Raw genomic sequence first — 20,447 nt, 5'->3', positions numbered from 1 at the left:
GTTAATATACTGTTGTAGACACGTGTTCTGGGAAACAAACTCACTCAGAAGGACAATAGCAGATAGTGAAGTGCAATTTATTAAACCGCGGGCCCAAGGCAGAGTCTCCTCTTAGCCAAGGACACCGACCAGTTTATACCCTAAGTGTATGTGTTCAAACCCATCTCCCCAAATTCTCTGAAACTAGTCTGAACAAAGGAAGAGAAATATACAATCAAAGTTAACCCGTTATTCATATGCCTTAAACCCATGATTCGTATGCCTTAAGCCTAGGTAGTTAACAGTGGACAATTATCAATAGGCCTGTGGTCATAGCCCAATAAGCATAATAGAATTTATGATTCTGTTTGGTTACACAGATAATTCGTGTATTCTTTTAGGCGATGGAGAGTCTAAATACAAGCCCTGGGGCTCTTCCATGGGGGAGGGGGCGGGGATCTGGTTTTCCATTTGGTATGTTGTTTCCATAAATACTGGGCATATAGCTCAAAGTCCACAGTCCGGCCCAAGATGGAGTCCTGCTTTCAAGATGGAGCCTGTTCTGTCTGTTTCTTCCTTCAATATAATATTGTACCTCTTTTTTTTTTTTTTTTTTTAACAGAGAGAAGCCTCTGACCTTATACAGTTAAAACTCTGATTTTGTACACTGATATTTGTAAAAAGTGACCTGACTCTGAACTGACTCAGTTGAAACTCAGGAACTTGAGCTCTCAGTCCTAATTCTGGGTACTTGCCTCTGTTGTGCAAAGTACTCACTTTTCTTTCTGACTCCAGAAATAGCAAACAGGTTGCAAGAGACTTGGCTGAAGAAAGGTGGCACAGAATCCCTCTGCTCCTGATTATTGTCCATTTGGCTAGGGGCATGAAACTCTTTCCAAAGGAAAGATGACCTTTACTTCCAACCCATCTGTGTGGGTGGTTTTGGAAAAATAAAATACATCCATTAGCTTTTACCAAGGCTAAAGGGATTGGATAAAATTACAAGAGGTACAAATCCTTTTATAGGAACATTTAGGGCTATGAATAAAATGAAAAAAAAATGAGGTAAAACACAGTAGCAGTGAAGGAGAGAAATCAGAAAGGACCAACTCAGACTTAAAGAGAATGGGAGAGAGCTTAAGAGAATGGAGACGAGCTTTATCCTCTGCTTTAGACAAGGCAGGATAATTTATGAGTTGAAAATAGATATAAAAGCCAGAAAGCATGGATTTTTTTTGAGGGTTCAAGTAATATAATGCCCTCTTTTCTACTATCAGTAGCCTGCCTGATTCAGGGTTGAAGGAGAAAATAAAGTGATTGTTATACATATGGTTGTGCTGAGACATTGTAGACTCTAAATAAGCGCAATTTCTGTATTTGTATTTATTTACAATTTCTACAAATATTTATCAAGTACTTTTACCTACAAGACAACATACTAGGTATACGAAGCGCTGAGTGGCCCCAAAATATGATTAAGAAGTAAAAGAAACACAAACATATATATGGAGATATATATCCATAAATGACAAATAGGAGTAAATAAGTGGGACATAGAGATATATTATGAGTATGGCCTGGTATGGACATAGCCGATCTTGAGGTTCTAATTGTAAAATGATGATATGGGCTGCTTAGCTCAAGACTGGACAGGAAAAAAAAAATTAGAAAGCAAACTTTTAAATCCTGTTCTTGTGATGTGGTATGAGTCAAAAGTCCTGCTCCCTTCTAGGGAAGGAAAGCAGGCCAGATACAGAACCACATTTCATTCTAGATACATTTTTCTAAAATGATTGGTATTAGTCATTTTTGCTAGATTAGCCCTACTACTTATATAAATGGTTTTCTACAGGGAATATTGTAAAGATATGACAAAGATATGACTTTTTTGTTTTAGATACTTACCATCTCATAGGTGCTAATGTCAGTGTATATTAATAAGAATGATCATAACTGGTTTTTGTTCTTAAAAAGAGGAGCTTTTACACCTTTAGCTACATTTGTAGATATATTATTAGCTTATTGATGTCAAATTCCTTCTTTAATTATTCATAAGGTACATCTTGAAAGTCTATCTTCCTAACACCCACTTCTAATTTCCTGTTTTGAAAGTCATTTGCATCACTGGGCCAAGGGTTTCCCACTGAGGCCTGTCCTCTCTTGGTTTTAATGTAACTCCAAGGCTCTTCACTTGTTCTTCTTTCTTTACCTCAGACTTCATTTAGTCACAGATCTTACGTCTTCATCTGGAATCTAGAACTTACCCTGAATTGACTCCAGTTGATTTTTCTTTATCTCTCACCATTCTTCCAAATATTTTCTGTAGTCAAGTATGACTTTCTACTCAGGACATACTCCTGAGCTTCCATTTGTTTGGAGACATTTTAGTATTGGACCTTCATGCATGTTTGGAGTCGGTTTATCAGCTGCAGTTTTTACCGCACATCCATCAGGGTATTCCTGTTCTGACCCAGACTTCACCTGCCCCTACCTGTTGACTGCCCAGCTGCTTGGAAAAGCCCCAGTGTAGGTTTTACCATCTTGAGAGCACCATGCCCTTGCCAAGAATGGACCTTTAGAACAGTTTCAACATTTCCATTCTTCAGACATTTAAATGGGGCTGGGGTTTTGCAGCATAAGTAGCAGAGGAGACTATCCAACTGCCTCCTTGACCTTTCTGTTACACTTTTTAAATTGTACTTTCCAGACTCACAAACTCACAGATATTTCCACCAGTCCCTGCCTCTAAATCTCGGTATTAATTCCCTATGGCTATCATAATGGAGAAAGCAATGGCATCCCACTCCAGTACTCTTGCCTGGAAAATCCTATGGACAGAGGAGCCTGGTGGGCTGCAGTCCATGGGGTCGCTAGGAGTCAGACACGACTGAGCGACTTCACTTTCACTTTTCACTTTCATGCATTGGAGAAGGAAATGGCAGCCCACTCCAGTGTTCTTGCCTGGAGAATCCCAGGGACAGGGGAGCCTGGTGGGCTGCCGTCTATGGGGTAACACAGAGTTGGACATGACTGAAACGACTTAGCAGCAGCGGCTGTCATAACATGTTACCACAGATTTGGTGGTTTACAACAACAGAAGTACAAAATCATGGTGCTGGCAGTGCTGTACTGCCTCCAAGGATCTCAGGGAACACCCATTCCTTGCCTTTTCGAGCTTCCAGAGGCTCTAAATACTCCTTCACATGTGGCTGCTTCACTTTGGTTTTTGCCTTTGTGGTCACATTTCACCCTCCTCTTCTCAATGTTTCCTTGTGTTTCTCTTATAAGAACATTGGTCGTTGGATTTAGGATCCATCTAGATAATCCAGGATGATTTTAACCAAAGATTTTTAACTTGGTTTTAGTCTTAAAATTAAAATGACTGATAAATTCTTTGCAAAACAAAGTCACATTCAAGGTTCTGGTGATTTGAACATAGACATATCTTTCGGCGGGGGAGGGACAATCACCATTCAAATCATGGAAGCTCAAAATCATTAAAAGGCATTTAGTGAGGAAGACTCTACCCAGTGTCATAACAATGAGCCCTGTGTTTTCCCTTTCTCTGTGAAGAGTCCTGCACATTGAAAACTTCATCTTCCCTCTTCCAATTACCTAAAATTAGTGCTTATATATATGAAATAAGACAAACAGATTCTGATATGGTGTGAGAGTATGGTGGAGGAGATAGAAGATAAAGAGGCAGAATTAAAACAAAGGCAAAAGCAAAGCCAATGTTTTAATCAGAATGTCAAAAATATGTCAAATATATAAAACAAATCCTTAACAAAATAAGACATTGGATGGTAAAATTAGTGTCTAGGAGAGTTCTGCCACATGTGGCATCGTGACACATGGGATAGGCTGAGCCATATAGGAATTTGTCCAAAAGTAGAAACTGACATTGTGATGCTTAGCATTTATGGTGGCAGTTGGTACAGTATCTTAAAAAGCTACATATTCATGGTCTGCAGTGTTAGATAAAAATTTAGGAATTCCCTAAGTAATAAGATGATGAGTCATATGCAAGCATAAGGGAACACATTTTTCAAATAAATGATGTATATCTGTTTTAGATGCATATGTATGTGTAGATTGATTATTAAAGACATGTGAAAGTATTTTGTTGTTGTTGTTGTTGTTTAGTGGCTAAGCCATGTCCACCGAACTATTGCTTACCTGGATTAATAAATAAATAAATAGATAAATAATCCCTATCTATGGGATTTCCCAGGCAAGAATACTGGAGTGGGTTGCCTTTTCATTCTCCAGGGGATCATCCCAACCCAGGGTTTGAACTCGTATTGACAGGCAGATTCTTTACCGTTGGAGAATTTTTTAAGGAAGCCCTAAAAAATATTTTATAAGAACTAACTTATGCAGATGACACCATCCTTAATGGCAGAAAGTGAAAAGGAACTAAAAAGCCTCTGGATGAAAGTGAAGGAGGAGAGCGAAAAAGTTGGCTTAAAGCTCAACATTCAAAAAACGAAGATCATGGTATCTAGTCCCATCTCTTCATGGGAAATAGATGGGGAAACAGTGGAAACAGTGTCAGACTTTATTCTGGGGGGCTCCAAAATCACTGCAGATGGTGATTGCAGCCATGAAATTAAAAGATGCTTACTCCTTGGAAGGAAAGTTATGACCAACCTAGATAGCATATTCAAAAACAGAGACATTACTTTGCCAACAAAGGTCCGTCTAGTCAAGGCTATGGTTTTTCCAGTGGTCATGTATGGATGTGAGAGTTGGACTGTGAAGAAAGCTGAGCACTGAAGAATTGATGCTTTTGAGCTGTGGTGTTGGAGAAGACTCTTGAGAGTCCCTTGGACTGCAAGGAGATCCAACCAGTCCATCCTAAAGGAGATCAGCCCTGGGTGTCCTTTGGAAGGAATGATGCTAAAGCTGAAACTCCAGTACTTTGGCCACCTCATGCGAAGCATTGACTCATTGGAAAAGACTCTGATGCTGGGAGGGATTGGGGGCAGGAGGAAAAGGGGACGACAGAGGATGAGATGGCTGGATGGCATCAATGACTTGATGGACATGAGTTTGAGTCAACTCCAGGAGTTGGTGATGGACAGGGAGGCCTGGCGTGCTGTGATTCATGGGGTCGCAAAGAGTCGGACATGGACTGAGTGACTGAACTGAACTGAACTGAACTGAAAATAATGTATGGTCCTGCCTTGGTTGAATGTTTTCTAATACTTCAATTAAATAAACAATCTTGAAACATATCTTACCCCTAAGGTATAATTTTCCTGTTAATATCTAGTAGCATAAATTCTGAATATTAAATAAATCTGAATGAATTATTTTAACATTTATTAATAACTGCCCCCAAATGATTTGGGTTTAAATCTAAAAAGCTAACAACAAAAGGGTATAAACATATAGGTACTGTACTAATCAGTCATTTGCTACCCATACACTGTATCAGTTTGAGTCCAGAAAAATTTTAACTTCCTGAATCATACCCTCACATCAAGAATTTTTCTGGATTCTGTCTTCAGAATACATATTCTCAGTGTTCAGAGTGTAGGCGGTGGACTAGCAGCAAAGACCTGAACTGGGAGTCAGTTAGAAGAGCAGAATCTTAGTGCTCCTGACCTATACTTACTAAATAAATGATACATATGTGTGTCTGTCTTTCTAAGGTCTAAGATTTTCTTAAGGACCTCTCTTCCCATTCTTTATATGTAATTAACATGTTGTCATCATAGTTTTTATTTATATTTGACTTAGTGGAATATGTGCCATTTTCTCAAAAGAGTAAAATAAAAATGGGGAATTATAAGAGTGATATTACTCAACTAATATTCTCTATTTAATATTTGTTTTATTTAGATCCCCCAATTATTGAAGGAAACATGGAGGCAGCAAGAGCAGTGGATTTAATCCCATGGATGGAATATGAATTTCGTGTGGTAGCAACAAATACATTGGGTATGGGAGAGCCCAGTATACCATCAAACAAAATTAAAACAGATGGCGCTGGTATGTAGAAAAAATGTTTTAAAATTTAAAAGTTTTATAAATTCAGTGATTACTTTTAATACATAATTGAACATATTTAGAAATAATGCTGTGAAGTAATTAAAAATGTATGTATATGTATTTCACACGTGTGTACATTATGTGCCAAGAAGTCAAAAATCAAAAGAGAAGATACAAAGCTTTAAAATATTTTTACATAACTAATGGAAAAGAGGTAAATAAAGGCAAGTCTGTGATCCTCTAGACACTACTTAAATGAATTTGGCGTTTAGAATAGAAGTGAAAGTGTTAGTCTCTCAGTCATGTCTGACTGTTTGTGACCCCATGGACTGTAGCCCAGCAGGCTCCTCTGTCCATGGAATTCCCCAAGTAAGAATACTGGAATGGGTTGCCTTTCCCTTCTCCAGGGGATCTTCCCTACCCAGGGATCAAACCTGGGTCTTCCACATTGCTGTCAGATTTTTTACCATCTAAGCCACCAGGGAAGCCCATTTAGAATACAAATTTTAGAATGTAAATTTTGAATCTTAACCAGGCAGAGTCATGTAAACAGTTTCCTTGATCTAGAAGGCTCGCATTTTTTTCTGTCTTTCAGAGACATTTATAACTGAATGGTCACATGGATGAAAGTATGGGCAGGAGAGTAGGATGAGCAGATTGTGGAGAGAAAGTGAAGGAGACTCTCAGATCTGTACACCTGGGGAGTCAGAGCACCTTAGAAATAGTTATGTTCTTTTGAGTATTAAGTGTCACTCTAAATGTGCTCTTTTCAGCTCAACCATAGCTATTCTTCCAATTTCGGTTCAATTTTTATGCTGAAAACCAACTCCATTTTAATAACTTTTCATACAAGAAATATTCTACTCTGTTTTCCTTCTCCCTTGCATTTCTAGGCAAAAATATTGTTCTGATTCTAATAATAACTTTTCTTTATCATTCCTTGTCTATGAAAAAGAAAATGTTTTGTAGACTCTCTGTTTATTTTTACTGTGCCTTGCCAAACTTCAGTGCTTTATTTGGCGAAAAATATTTTAAATGGATGACAGAACGCCATTAAAATTCTGCTGTGTTATCTTAATAACGTTTATCCACATTTCTGGCTACATCAATCCATTGGCCTAACTTCTAAATATAATTATGAATTGTACTGTCTTTAGTTTTTAAAGCTAAATTATTCACGAAGACTGCCATCAGTAAACTCTCTCTTAAAGTTTCATGTAACTTCATGTAGTTTACCAGATAAAACAGATGATTCTATAATAAAAAAAGGATAGAAACACTAAAATACTGATCTATTCTGAGTATTTTCACATAGGTTTCAGTTAATCCTCCTAATAATGTTTTGAGGTAGGTATTATATTGTTGTTATTGTTCAGTCGCCCAATTGTGTCTGACTCTGCAACCCCATGGACAGCAGCACACCAAGCTTCCCTGTCCCTCACCATCTCCTGGAGTTTGCCCAACTTCATGTCCATTTGATCGGAGATGGCATTCAACTATTTTATCCTCTGATGCCCTCTTTTCCTTCTGCCCTCAAGCTTTCCCAGAAGCAGGGACTTTTCCAATGATTCAGCTGTTCACATCAGTTGACCAAAATAAGAGCTTCAGCTTCAGCATCAGTCCTAATGAATATCCAGGGTTGATTTCCTTTAAGATTGACTGGTTTGATCTCCTTATAGTCCAAGGAACTCTCAGAGGTCTTCTCCAGCACCTCAGTTCAAAGGCATCAATTCTTTGGCCCTCTGCCTTCTTTACAGTCCAGTTCTCACAAAACTACATGACCACTAGGAAGACCATAGCCTTGACTATACTGACCTTTGTCTGCAGAGTGATTTCTCTGCTTTTCAACACACTGTCTAGACCTGTCATACCTTTCCTGCCAAGAAGCAATTGTCTTCTGATTCATGGCTGTGGTCACTGGCCACAATGAATTTAAAGCCAAAATAGGGGAAATCTGTCATTGCTTCCACCTTTTCCTCTTCTATTTGCCATGCGGTAATGGGGCCAATTGCCATGATCTTAGCTTTTTAATAGTTTTAATGGAAGGTATTATAATCCAATACTCATTAATAAGCAGTAGACTCAGAGACACTAAATAGTTTGCCTAGGTTGGTATAACTATTTTCAAGATTCAGAATTCAGATCCAGACCTGATACATTCAACTTTCTCTCTTAAAGGTGGTTTCTCAAGCAGGTTTTAAAAGCACAGTCATTTACATGAAATTTTATTAGTGTTCTAGTAGAAGTTCACATTTCATTCTCAATTACAGAAACATATGACTTAAATAACATTTTTTATTTGCCTTCATATATCCACCTGCGAAATGAACACAATTGTTTCTTTTACTCTACCTCACAGAAATCTCATTAGGATACAGAGATAATATAAAGTGCAGCTTTAGAGAATGCAGATACCAGACAGCCAGGATCCTTGAGTTTGGTTTTTATTATTAAAGCCTCCTATGTTTGTAATAGAAGCTTCTATGTGATGAACTGAACATAGTTGTCCCTTCTTGAAAATCAAAAATAAAAAAGAACTGGGACATTATCTGACAGGTGGTTTAAACCACATAATTCTTGCTGAGAGGTCATGTACTTGCTTTAATAAGTATTCATTTTCTAAATAAAATTGCAAAAATATCAAATGATTCAGTCAAAATAAACCAATTTCAGTTTAAAATTATAACAGATTTACCTTAGATATAAGCTTTTTTTTCTAATTTCATAGAGCTTGATTAATTTTCTGTCCTATGTTGACCAGTAAAATGTGAATTAATTCTAATCCAAAAATAACATTGTTCATGGGGAGGGAAGATATTTTCTCTGGCATTGACAATGTTAGTAGACCCTCCCTTTTCCTTCTGAGAAATTTTGTTACCAAAAAATTATTTATTTCAAAACTTATTGCTTTAATATACTTTGGTTGATCATCTGGCCGGAATTATCATAAGAATTTAGATTTTTTAATCTCAGTATAGAATCAGTTAAATGAAATGTTTTTAAGAGCAACAATAAAAATGTTCAGAGAGAAAGATTTACTCTAACTCTTTCATATGTGAATTTCTGAATATAATTTATATTTCATATTATATTTAAAAGACTAGAATACTTTTTGATGTACATTTTGCCAGGAGTTTTCATGTAACTCTGAAGACTTTCCAACCTTAATGTTTTCATATCTTTAGAAATGCTGGAACAATTTGTTTCAGAGTGATATCAAACCTAAAATTTTGGTAAGGTTATTACTTTCAACCAATAACTTTTGGCATCACCTTCATTAAGTATCACCTCTAACATGTTTGCTGAAACATTTTGTTAAGGACTTAATTCTCTCTCTAGTGTGCGTGGAAAACAACTTCTCTTAAAAGCCTTCAAACACAAACCAAACACATGAAGCAGTAACAGTCTTATGCACAATGCAAGATATGACTCTATAGTGACATAGTGAAATGATGCATTCCTTTCAATTGTGAAAAAATAAAACCTATATTCTGTAATACATTTGTTAACCTTTCATAAGAAAATATTTTAGATCCTTTATTAATTAACTTTATGCCTACTATCATTTATGTACTTTCTGTGTGTTATCTCAGAGTGCTAAACTCTCTACTTTCATTGCTCAATTTAATTCCCGCAGTAACTTTATTCACTTGTATTATTATTTCTAATTTACAGACAAAGAAGTCAAGATCCCATTCAGTTAATGTAAAGCAGATCTGGAATTCAAATTAAGCGCTTTGTAATAATAAAAGCTTTATTCCTAAACAACTTCCTAGAAGGACAATGTGCAGTATTAAAGTTCTGGGACATTGATCCTTTAGTAGACTATTAGTTCCATCATTTAAAATCTCTGTGATTGGAGACACATTACTCCACCTCCCTAAACCTCAATTTCTTCACCTCTAAGTGGAAATTATTTACCTTATGAAATCTTTTAATGATTAGAAACATGTAAGGAAAGCAAAGTTAGTACTTTCCAGTATGTAATATTTGCTGAATCAAATTTTTATTATGGTCTCAATGTTCATTTTATGCTTTAATAGGCTTATAAGAAAATATTATCTACTCTGTAATAAATCACCAGCTTTGGTAATGTTTCCATTTTTCTAAACATAGTAGAGAATCATATAATTTTAATCATCTTACAAGAATATGTCTATATATTTAATACAATAAAATTCAACAGACTTTCTCTTTAATTGCTGTTTTTTTCTTTCATCCTGTTTTTGAAAAATTGAGTATTCATAAAATTGGACATTTATATTTTTTACCCTTACAAAAAAATACTTTCTGAAACAGGGGGTTATTTGTCTTGTCATGTACCATTATATCAAGTCTCTAAGAGATGCCAACATTTGTTATATGAGATAAAGGCTAGTTCCCATTTGATGGGAAGGGTACTGTGTGCCTCATTGTGCTGACTGAAAGACAGGACATTATCTAATGCAGCATACACCCTTATCTGTCCAATTACTTAATGTTAAGACCACAAGGCACAGTTGGGTATATTCTTTGGTTTCAGACAAGTGCATTATAAAATGGATGGTCCCAAATGAAGAATTAGAAGATGTGTTTGTAACCCATTTAATTTTGACTGTAAATGAGAGATAACAAAAGCATCCTTCAAAGTGATGTGTCTTTGTAAGACCAAACCCTTATGGTTAATAGCTCTGTAGCTACAGTTGGCAAGCCAGTATCCTAAAATGGTATACTCCGGTTTGCTTTGAAAGCTTTTGCCGTTTATTTACCAGACACAACTAAGAAGGAAAAGAGAAAAAATACTATAACACTGGAATCAACACTTTCATACCATGTTTAGAACTTAAATTTCATGTCCAATGAAGCTATTCTGCTCTTTCATATACTTTTATCTTTTAGATATGTTTGATAAAGGAGAAGAATGATATCAAGAAAATATTTAATAGCCAGTAAGATACTATATTAAATTCAGTAGCTGTCACTAATAATACAACAGAAAAATCTTGTTTTAAAAGTGCTAACCTGAGTACCCAGTTAGGTGTGATATATAAAAATCCTCTCAAAGTTCTAGATGAGTCTTAATACACTGGACTTTCTTACATTCATTCATAAATTCATCTCGTCCTTCCCTCATACCTCAGTTGGCAAAGAATCTGTCTGCAATTCAGGAGACCGCAGTTGTAGAAGGGATAGGCTACCCATTCCAGTATTCTCGGGCTTTCCTTGTGGCTCAGCTGGTTAAGAATCCATCTGCAATGTGGGAGACCTGGGTTGGGAAGATCCCCTGGAGAAGGAAAAGGCTACTCTCTCCAGTATTCTGGTCTGGAGAATTCCATGGGCTATACAATCCATGGGGTCATACAGAGTCGGACATGACTGAACGACTTTCACTTCATACATTCATCCAGCAAACTGTTACTGGGGATTTTTTAATACATTGTAGATATTTAACATATGAATTAAAACTAGTTGTACATATTTAGCTTATACTATATTAGCATCTTCAGGACTGAAATCAGATTTTATTCATATTGTAACTTTAGTGCTTAGCACAGCATAGTATCTATAAGTGGTACTTAAAATTATTTGTAGGAAAAGAGAGGAACAAGAAGGAAAAGAGGATGGTTCTGGAAGTTGTAAATTAATAGAGGATAGTGAAAAGAAAAGTAGTGATCAAAGCTACAGTGATAATTATATATTAAAATATAGACAAATCCATTAATAAATGCAATTTGTTTTGTTCAAAATAAAATTAACATATGCATTAGATGCTTTTGTTTTTAATACAGTGAGATAAACTGGGAAGTGTTCATTCTTTCACTTAAATGAAATATCCATAATTGGTCTGAGTTCTTTATATTAATAATAAATTTACTATTTATTATGATTATTTCAGTTTGTAGCATTCTTTTTTGCCCATCTGAACTTTCTCCAGATTACTTGTTTTTAGATTAACATTCCACTGAGAAATTAACAAATTTACTTTGTTGCATGCTTTAAAATTTCCTGTTTGACAGCAAAATTTAGATTAATAAGAAACAACAAATTTGGCCTGATAAGCCCTAAAGACATTAGTATTTTTGTGAACTATCTCAGACCCTATATCTCTTTTATCTGATGCATGTGTGCTAGATTGCTTCAGTTTTATCAGACTCTTTGCAATGCTATCGACCACAGCCTGCTAGGCTTCTCTGTCATGGGATTCTCCAGACAAGAATACTGGAGTGGGTCCCCATGCCCTCCCCCAGGGGATCTTCCTCACCTGCAAAGAGCATCAATTTAACATGGTAGATGCATTAAAATTGTTAGCAATGTGCTCCACCATCAGAACAGTAGATCATGGGTTATGGGCAACTCATTTGAATATCCAAATATGCAGTTCATTTGATTTTATTAATTTTTTGACTATTAATTTTATTAATCTCTTCAGAAAGAAAATATATTTACAGATAGAATAAAAGCAGACGTAAGACTTTAATCGCTTTATCTAGATTCTAGAGTATTACTTGCCAGTTTGAATTTCTTACTAAAAAGTTTGTTTTAAATCACAAAGAAATTCTGATGCAAATTAAAATAAGAAGCTATTGAGTTAGCCAGGAAGTTTATTTAAGTTTTTCTGAATGATATTATGGAAAACCCCAAATGATTGTTTTTGATCAACCCAATATATCCATGGTAACTTTATCCCTGTAAAAATACCTATTTAAATTAAAGCAATAATTAATAAGAACTGAATAATCAATATATTCTGTCAAGAGCCTCTACTACATGATTTTTATAATTTAGAATATGTCCCAAGGTGATTAGCATATTGTTAAATAAAATGCTAAAGTCCCCAAAGGTACTTCTGTGCAAATTATTTAAGTGCTAAATCTAAAAATAAAATTGACAGCATTAGTTTCATAACATAGGAAAGATGAATCATGGTATTGGCTTGATTTTCTTTTTAAATATTTTCTAGATCTATAACTAAAATTCAAAAGCCATCCTATAAACGTCAGTAAGGAATCACTGTTAGACTGAAATCATGGCAAAAGCATGAGTTAAAAAACCTCAGTACTTTTAATTGTTTATTTGTGATTAATTCAAGAACTTTATATTTTTCAAAATATTTATTAAAATTATTTTTAATGATTTATCATTAAGAGAATGCCTAGTTTGCTCACTGTTAAATGCCCTGGAGCCTAAAGTTAAATAAACTTCCTTGTGCTCAGGGTAATTTACTTCCTTGAACAGAATCACTATCTGACCAAGTCCAAGGCAGGACTAAATACAAATGCAGAACAGCTAGTTGCTCAGATTCATGTCAGATGTGTAGGCTATATGTCCAATTCCTTTGTGAAAAAATTGTCCCTTAGCTGCTAAATTTACAACTGAACATTAAAGCTCAAAGAAGGAAATTAAATTGATTATTATTCCAAGTAATGTATAAGACACTCTGTTAAGAGATAGAGCTACTTTTATTTCTGAGCTTTTGTTTGTCTTGTTTTCAGCATAATGAACTCAATGGATGATCTTTGAAGAGCAAAATTATCTTTAGAATAAGTGTTATGAAATAGGAAAAACATTCACTATAACATAAGCAGACTATTTTCAGATCTTTTCTAAATAAGAAAGGTTCATATTGATTATAATAAAAAGGATTATAGTGAAATGCTTTGGCAAATAATACTTGCCCTGATGAAGGCAATACCTGATTCAACAAATTCCAGTATAAAAAATTATTCTGGAGTTACTTTTGAAATTATTTGTCTGTCATCACAATATTTATACTTAAACACACAAGATTTGATTTATTCATTGATTGCAAGACAACGTGCTTTTTGTTTCTCTGTGGCACGTAGAGTTTAGGCTTCAGAACGTGAGTTATGGAGTTTAAAGAATTTCCAAGAGTATTCTAATGTTTCAGCCTTCAATATGTGTAAGGTATAGTTCCAGACGAGACAATGAAGAAAGGAAGATGACCTCAACGGAGACAGGTTACCTTTATTCAGGCAAGGAGGGACGATAGTCGGTCTAACAACCAGGCTGAGCAGGTGCGGGATTAGGAAGGCTTCAGATCTAAGGGGAGGTTTTGCAGAAGTGATTTGGGAAGATTTAGTCAGGCGGGGCCTCTGGGTAATCTTTAGCTGAGATGGCAGTTTGGGGATAAACAGAATCGGCCGGATGGGCAGGGTCCCGGGCAGGGGTTGGGGGGTCCCAGGCTGATGCAATCTGCCCTGAGTATCAGGGTGGGACTTAAAATTTAGTTTTGTCATCCCCCAAGTCAGATGGTTCAGCAAGGGCCCTTGAAGTTGTTATCTTCTCTTCTAGGCCTGAGGACTCCTTTAATATATATTTCATCTAAAGTGCTACAAGTAAATTAACTTTTAACACCCCCATGCACTAAATTTAATTTCTAACTCTCATGTAGTGACAGTTGAATTAAAAAATCTCTCAAACTTCACATTAATTTCTTAATCTGAAAAGTAAACCATATAATTTTATAGATATAAAAAAATCTTCCATTTTGTTTGTTTCTGTATAATTACTATACATAGTTCAGCGAAGAATTTTCATAACTAACAGAGGAAATTTTGAAGTATTTGAGAATCATAGTTACATTAGGATCTGTAAATTAATACTCTCTCCAAGGTGTTGCTGTTTCCTTTTGAAAGGACTATTTGGAAAGTCAAGGTAGAAATGACATTTCATCTGTTCTTTAAAATTTTAAGAGAACTGGGAATAATATCTCAGACTGAGTCGTAGCAGTTGTGTGGGAAAATGTGTGTTCACAGTAAAGACACAGTCTTCTGTGTAGCTGGTCTCCAAGTGCTTGGAGTACAGGAATAAACTGCTTTAATATTTATCTGTACAACTCCAATTAGATGCAAATCCAATAAGATGTAGCCTACAATAAGATACAGTATTTAATCTTATTTTTTAGTCGTGTTCGACTGTTTTGTAGTCTATGGACTATAGGTTTTCAAATAAATAAAACATGGGAAGGCAAATCTGCCTCACTATCTTTTGTTGAAGTAAACCAGCACATTCATTTTGTCCATGAGATTTCCCAGACAAAAATACTGAAGTGGGTTCCCATTTCCTTCTCCAGGGGATCTTCCCAACCTAGGGACTGAATCCACATCTTCTGCATTGTAGACAGATTCTTTGCCAGTGAACCACCTACAAATCTGATAGGAGAGAGAATAACTTGGAGAAAAACAAAAAGCCATTGGACTTGGTAGTTAAAAGCAATTTTGTGATTTTTGAGAGAGTGATTTCAGTAATATGAAGACATAGAAAACAGATTATGCATCGTTAAAAAGTGATTATAGAGTGAAGTACAAAAATAATCATGTACCAGTTCTTTGCACCTCAGTGACAGGAAAGGGTGAAATGGCTTGGAGGTTAAGTGTAAAGCAGTATTATAGGATGATTTTTTAAGGCTGAGAGATTTCAAAGGATGGTCACTACAGTAGAGACACTGAAAAATCGAGTGATGTTATAAAAAGATAGAAGTAAGGGAGAACCCTGACAGGACAGAGTTCCTGAAGAGATTAAGGCATTGAAAATGAGAACACAAGAACAGTATTAGATTTGTAATGTTTCCAAATATCTTTGGGAAGCACAATCCTATGTTAACGTGCATGTTCCATTTCTTAACAGTTATTTGTAGTCTGAGGCATGAAACTAACCCAACACTATGTTATTAGAAGTTTATAGAGTTCAAAACAAGAGCTCTGAAATATTTTCCCAATAAAATGTGTCCAATCTTTCAAAATCATATTAAATGAAAGGACACAGAAAATAATTTAAAAAGGGAAGGCAAATTTGCTTCACTACCTTTTGGTGAAGGAAACCAGCACATTTCCTATAGCACTGAATTAATTTTTATCTTGGCAGAAAATCAGATTATTACAGCAACTCTGGGGCATTGTCATTATAATTGAGCATATTGTGTGCAGCTTGTCTTTTCTAGTAAGAGAAAAAAAAATGTGTATGGTTTCTAAGTGAATAAGAAATCTAACATCAGAAAAAATCACATGGCTTCTCTTTTGTGGTTTTATTTGTTTGTTTCAGCACCTAATGTGGCTCCTTCAGATGTAGGAGGTGGGGGTGGAAGCAACAGAGAACTGACCATAACGTGGGCGGTAAGTGTTAAGAAGTTGCACGTGTTATTTGTTGCTTTGCCTACACTTAATCTCAAACCCATTTTGTTTCCTGAAATAGACAACAATGCCTCAAAAACAAATAAGAATAAATTACTAAAATATTTTTTTTTTCTCTAATGCATGCCAGATTTTGCCTAATTTACTATGGCTTAGTGTACCATTCCTATGCAAAAATAAATTATTGATGCTATAGTATTTATAGGCCTAGGCCTAAAAGATTAAATAAACATTCAATTCTTTCATTCTAGAGACAAATGTACTCTGTACTCACTGTGGCCTCGTAACCCAATTGCAATTCATAATTTTTGCTCTGGACTTTCAAAATTTCAAAGATTCAGTTAAAAAATCTTTTGTATCAGCATCTGTTTTTAAATTGGCCCTTGCTCTCTGATTTGAAACTTGCTTTCATCAGCACATGTAATTTATCACTGTAGGTCAGTCTTAGAAGGACCCACAAATGACTTATTATTAAGATATCCAAAATATTTTATTAAAATTTTATGACCCAAAGGGAGCTCTATATCAGAGATTATAATGTTTGGAAAATAATGCATCCTAGCTGGATTTTTGAAATGACAGAGATATTGGGGATGGGGAAAACTTTGATAACATAAATGTGTCTAAATTAGATATCTGGCATTTATGTAGATAACATGCCTTATATAGCTCTATGTATCCATTAAATACTTTTAGTATTTAATCTCTGCTGATGGTCAAAGAACACAACTAAGACTCCAAAAAATTCTGAAAACTACAGAAATAACGAACAGGTTTTATTCTTCACGTGTGTCAAGTTAATTTATACAATAAGTGGATATTTAGCCAAAGTTGACTTCACTCTGTATTGTATAGTCATATTTTATACTTGTCATTACATCATATATTAAAGTAGGATTTAGGAAAAAATTGCCTCTTCTTCATTCGAATCTCAAATGATTTGGCAGTTTTAGTGACAGTGTGATACACAAAAAGTGAAGATATTAGAAAATTTGAACATTTTACTTCTTTAGGTTTTATGTTCTCAACATGTATAGATGTCTGCCTCACAATAAGATGAGAAGCTTGTCAAAACATTCAGATTGGAACTCATTTACCATAAATTTGAAATCAAGTCTCTCAGAACAGGACCAGAGAGTCACTACATTCTGAAAGCTCCGTAGCTAATTCTGATATGTTAGCCGCTCAGTCATGTATGACTCTTTGAGATACCATGAACTGTAGCTTGCCACGCTCCTCTGTCCATGGAATTCTTCAGGCAAGAATACGGGAGGTTACCATTCACTTCTCCAGGGGATCTTCCCAACCCAGGGACTGAACCTGGGTCTCTCACATTGCAGGCAGATTCTTTACCATCTGAGCCACCAGGGAAGCTCAATTCTGATATACTAAGTTGGAAAAATTAAGTATAGAACTATCAATAAGAAAAAGAAATGTTTAAAGTCTGGTGGGAATGTTAGGCTATTCTGTTAATAATGTAAAATTATGTTATGTACCTCCTTGTGATCATGCTTTACAGTTTCTATATTGTGCAACCAAGAACAACTTCTTCCTTTGAACTTTGTACATTTACATGCATCCCTGTTTAACATAAGGATATTCAAGCTACTATGTTGTACTTAGTTAAAGGTTCTCCCTCAATACACTTTAACTGTGATATTTCTGTGTAAAAAGCAAATATATAATGGCTAAAAAAGATTAAATGATGAATTCAGTTCAGTTCAGTCGCTCAGTCGTGTCTGACTCTTTGCGACCCCATGAATCGCAGCATGCCAGGCCTCAGTAGAATTTGTTTTAAGTCAGAATTTAGGGCTGACATGGACATCTTTATTGAGTAATTGACATGTAAGAAGTTGCTCAGTCGTGTCCGATTCTTTGTGACCCCATGGAGCCTAGCCTACCAGGCTCCTCTGTCCATGGGATTTTCCAGGCAATAGTACTGGAGTGGATTGCCATTTCCTTCTCCAGGGGATCTTCCCGACCCAGGGATCGAACCCGCATCTCCCACATTATAGACAGACGCTTTACTGTCTGAGCCACCAGGGAAGTCCAATAATAGCTCTAAGAAATGTAAAACAGAGGTCTTTCTTCAGTATTAGAGTCAGACAGGGTGCCTAGCCAGTCACCTGCAGATGGAGGCAATGCTGTCTTTTTCTCATTTCTCCTTCTTTCTTTTTCTGTGACCAGTTTCTACTGTTCAGTTGCAGTACAGATATTCCAGGGTATAGTTAACTTTCTTATTATAGTCTTTCAACTCTAAAGAAAGTCATTAACTTATCCATTGAATGAATACTACTTGAGACTTTGTTTAGGTTTTAGAGATAAAGAGGTAAATGAAACTGTCAATAACCCTGTTCTCATGAAACTTACATTCTACTAGGCAAGAAAGACAATAAAGTAGACAATCAGTAAATATATAGTGTAGATCATAATAGTGTAAAAGAAGGAAAAAATAACTGGGGATGTTTTATATGGATTATTGCACAAAGAATCTTAAAATGGCAGACCCTGTGGCCAGGCAAAACACTGTGTAGCTTTTTAGCCTTCAGAAAGTGAGGGAAGAGCCTTTTGACTCAGGGAATGCACCCTTGATGGAAGAAACTGAAAGTAAAAAGACCCAGAGTGAGAGGTACCCGTCCCCCAGGGTGTTTCAGAAATAGTGAACTTGGTAAACAAAGTCTCACATGTTGCAGCTCGTTTGTACCAAATTTTTGTAGGCAGCTCTCACTTAGGAAATAAAAATGTTTTTACAGAAAGCTTGCTTCCATGTGTAGCATTTTTGTTTGCATATGATTTTCTTCCTGTTACCTGTATTGCTTAAACCTATTTAACATTTCAATTTCTATTTAGCCATTGTCAAGAGAATACCACTATGGCAACAATTTTGGTTACATAGTGGCATTTAAGCCATTTGATGGGGAAGAATGGAAAAAAGTGACAGTTACTAATCCAGATACTGGCCGCTATGTCCATAAAGATGAGACCATGCGTCCTTCCACTGCATTTCAAGTCAAAGTCAAAGCTTTCAACAACAAAGGAGATGGACCCTACAGTCTCACAGCTGTCATCCACTCCGCACAAGACGGTAGGTGAAAGAAAGGCCCCACTGACATGATGAGGGATTAACAATCTGGTTCTCTAGTAGGCATTTTGTTTGCAGTCTTTTCAGTATTATTTTGAGCCAAGTCAGCATGTCAGTCTCTTTATCTAGATGACAAGAATGTTGCCAAAATATTTTTCATCCTTTAGATTGTGTTTATGATAGTTAAATCGCCACTAAAATCGTTGGCTTAGACCCTATTCCTGATCTCTTAATTATAATTTTGCTGTCAGAAATTCTCTAGATTTGAGAACCTCAGTGTGCCTGTTCATTCATAAAATTCACTAGTTTACCAACTCTTTAATATATTTAATTAATAATATAATGTTTTTATAAAATTTCTCCATTTAACTAAAAAATGTGTAATGTAGCATTTATGTAACATTTTTTGTCATTACAGCAGCATGTTCATTAGTGTTAGTCGCTCAATTGTGTACAATTCTTTGCGACTCCACAGACTATAATCCACCAGACTCCTCTGTCCATGGAATTCTCCTGACAAGAATACTAGAGTGGGTTGCCATTCCCTTCTCCAGGGGATCTTCCTTACCCAGGGATTAAACCAGGGTCTCAAACATTGCAGGCAGATTCTTTATCAACAGTAGCAGCCTGGAATTTTATTAAAGGGAATTTAGGCATAATTCTATGAAAAGGGGTCAGAAGGCCAATTGAAGTTTTTTTCTTGTGTATAAAAATATATATGAAAGGGATAAAATTACTGATACTGGTTCTCTGTTTTTCTAGAAACTTTAATTGAACTGATTATGTTCCTGAAGAACTTTCTATATCTGTGATAAATGATACATAGTTTTAAATGTAATTACTAATTTCTATGATTTCCTATTTAAGTTACTACATTTTTATTATTTATTTTCCTATTTAAAAAGATAATGCTTCCTTATTATACCTTTCTACTCATGTGCACTAGGTAAATAATTAATAACTAAAAGAGAAAATAGAACTTTTAATTGCTTTCTGACCTAACACATTTGTGCTTGAATAAGTTTCACTTTGCACATGTGTGACAAGCAACCATGGAAGGGTTTTAAAACTTAAAGCTATGTTAGAGGAAAAGCATTTAAAACTTAAAGCTATGTTAGAGGAAAAGCATTATTTGTTAGTTTACCCAATTTACATTATGTTTGGTCCACAAGAAATATTTAGCTATCCCTGAAAGTTTATGCTCTATAGTCATAGATTTTTTAGCTTTCATATTTGTTAAAAATGTATATATTCAA

At 35.5% G+C, this 20,447-nt stretch overlaps 1 protein-coding gene across 2 annotated transcripts in view; it reads left to right on the top strand.

The window, feature by feature from the left end:
* Positions 1–20,447, top strand: part of CNTN1 (contactin 1) — a 406,368-nt gene that overhangs the window by 320,574 nt on the left and 65,347 nt on the right. For both annotated transcript variants that reach the window (XM_005680162.3, XM_005680161.3), the window contains exons 17-19: positions 5,830–5,979; positions 16,021–16,091; positions 18,960–19,194. In XM_005680162.3, coding sequence (XP_005680219.1) covers positions 5,830–5,979; positions 16,021–16,091; positions 18,960–19,194 — 456 coding nt within the window. The remainder of the gene's footprint in view (positions 1–5,829; positions 5,980–16,020; positions 16,092–18,959; positions 19,195–20,447) is intronic.

This window comes from Capra hircus, chromosome 5 (assembly GCF_001704415.2).
Source record: "Capra hircus breed San Clemente chromosome 5, ASM170441v1, whole genome shotgun sequence".
Lineage (NCBI taxonomy): Eukaryota > Metazoa > Chordata > Mammalia > Artiodactyla > Bovidae > Capra > Capra hircus.
This window is presented reverse-complemented; position numbering and strand designations above follow the sequence as displayed.